Here is a 2,500-nt window from a genome sequence, read left to right as displayed (position 1 = left end):
AACTGAACTAGATGTTTGATGTATATATAGTCCATGAATTAGACTTAAAGCTAATCTATGGTCTACTCAATAAAATACTTTGTGTAATCTTTAAAGAACTTGTCTATTGACTAGTTCATTCACTAATCTATAGATTACTCTTTTCACTAGTCTATTGACTAGAACATAGGTAAGAGAGAGAGAGAGAGAACTCTTTACCGATGACTGTTATTACAACAAATTGCCAATTCAGAGATCACCTTATATGAATACATCTTCATACTAACAGCCAGCATTATTATTTATGTATTAGAATTAGAAAGAGACAAATATATGTATATAAAAAAAAAAGAAAACACACAGACATATACGAATTACGTATTAATTTTAAACCAGTTAGAAGAGTAACAAACGAATGCTTTATAATACAAAGACGAATTCAAATAATAAACTTAAAGAGAGATAGAAATATATATTACGAAAGAGAGATAGAGAGACATACACATACGATGAAAGGGAGAACAATATAGACGTTGCACAGTGTATTGTTGTTGTTGTAATTTGAGGTCTCTCATTTACTGACCTGTTAGTTAACGATGAAGTAGGTGAAGTGGCAAATATAATAGCTCCTGGAGCACTTTCAATTGAACCGGTAGATAGTTTTTGTCTGGGCTGTATGGGACTGGTAAAATGACTGCTGCTACTACTGGGCTGTGAATGTCTTTGCTGGGGCGAAGGTGGTTGTCTAGGCAATTGTTTTTTGGGTGGCTGTTGCTGTTGTTGTCCTTGCTGTGGCAAAGGTAAACGATTTATGTTAGAACCAAATGAGGGATCATAACTATGGGCTATTTTATGTTGGGCTGCCATTTGAGTTTGTTTAACATCGGGGGATACGGCATAAAAGGGGGTAAATGGATAGACCCCAGTGGTAGGACTAGCACTAAAGGCTAAGTGATGCTGTTGATGATGTCCAGCTGTGGGCGATGTGGCACGACTGGGACTTCTTTGACCACTGCGCAAACCTCCTGCCGAATTACTTTTGGGTTTGTGTACTGGACTATTGCCAGCACTTATGGCTATAGGTTGCGATACCGGATACAATAAAGGCGAAAACTGATCGGTAGATTCTTCCAAATCGGCTTCGTTATCGTTAATCAAATCTTCATACTCATCGTCATCTTCATCATCTTCACGTTGTGTAGAAGTGGTAGTGGTTATGCTAACACCCGGACTTAAAGAAGTGGTAAACTCTACCGGCAATTTATAACGTTCATTGCCCAAAGCCAAATTGGTATAAATATTTGAATCCGAACCCAATTGTTGCAGCAAAGGAGGATTACCATTATCACTGACATTGATAAATTGCGTTAACGGACCTCCTGTTGTAGGCCACAGACTTTCGTCCACACAAAACGATGATCGCCCCGATGAAGTTTTATTATAGAAATAAATATTTTGCTCATTATTCCCGCCCATCGAAGAGGGCAGCAGTAGAACTGGTGTTAACTCAGAGCCGGCATTTGAACTGGCCAACATTTGTTGGGCAAATGCTGGTGTTATGTGAGGAGTACTAAAGGCCCGTTTACGATTGCCAGTACCCGTAGAGTTTGTTTGATTATTGCTGCTCATGGCCTGAGTGAGACTGGAAACATTTCTGCTTCGTTTATTTTTAGATAAAGTTGTGGTAATGTAGTGGTGGCATAATTTACAAAGCATTCGATTCGTTAAAGATTTTTGCATATAGATTTTTTTTTTTATTTTGTGCCAAAAAAGAGTTGTTTCAAAAATCAAAATATAGTTTTTTTGTTTTTGGTTTGTTTTTAGAAGTTGTGTGGAATAAAATCAAAAAAAGAAGAGAAGAAAAAAATAAGAAAATTAAAAATTTATCCAATTTTTTATGTTTTTTTCTAGAGCCAAAACTTAAAAGTTATAGTTTTTTTCTTTGGTAAATCTAAAGGTTAGATTTAGTTACTAATTAAGGCCAAATTTGAGGATTAAGTTAGAGTTTTTTTTTAAATTTTGTTTGCTTAACGTATAAAGGAAAATATTTGTTTCTGTACAATAGAGATTGCAGGGAAATATATTAGAATTGGACAAAAAGGGAGCCCAGAGACAAACATTCATTTACAATTTATTAGAGTAGAAAAATGTATATAAAAATTTGTAATTTACAATGAAAGTGAGTCAAGAAAACGAATGTTTAAGTAAAAAAAACTTTAATATATTTTACAATTTATTTCTTTTGAAATTATTCTACTAGAAATGACCTAGAACTAAAATAGAACTGTAACTGAAGTCGTTCAGAACTAAAACTGATAAAGAACTAAACTGAACCAGAACTGAACTAGAACTGAACTAAAACTGAACTATAACAGAACTAGAACTGAACTAGAACTGAACTAGAACTGAACTCGAACTGAACTAGAACTGAACTAGAACTGAACTTGAACTGAACTAGAACTGAACTAGAACTGAACTAGAGCTGAACTAGAACTGAACTAGAACTGAACTAGAACTGAAC

General features: G+C 34.7%; 1 protein-coding gene across 9 annotated transcripts in view; it reads right to left on the bottom strand.

The window, feature by feature from the left end:
* The window catches only part of LOC111677555 (protein bunched, class 2/F/G isoform), a 271,155-nt gene that overhangs the window by 187,800 nt on the left and 80,855 nt on the right, over positions 1-2,500 (bottom strand). For 6 of the 9 annotated variants that reach the window (XM_046945594.1, XM_046945607.1, XM_046945600.1 and 3 more), the window contains exon 3: positions 563-1,636. The exons of 2 other annotated variants lie outside the window; for them this stretch is intronic. In XM_046945594.1, coding sequence (XP_046801550.1) covers positions 563-1,636 — 1,074 coding nt within the window. The remainder of the gene's footprint in view (positions 1-562; positions 1,637-2,500) is intronic. One more of the 9 variants, XM_046945633.1, reaches the window with a different exon arrangement.

The sequence above is a fragment of the Lucilia cuprina genome, chromosome 2 (genome assembly GCF_022045245.1).
Source record: "Lucilia cuprina isolate Lc7/37 chromosome 2, ASM2204524v1, whole genome shotgun sequence".
NCBI lineage: Eukaryota > Metazoa > Arthropoda > Insecta > Diptera > Calliphoridae > Lucilia > Lucilia cuprina.
This window is presented reverse-complemented; position numbering and strand designations above follow the sequence as displayed.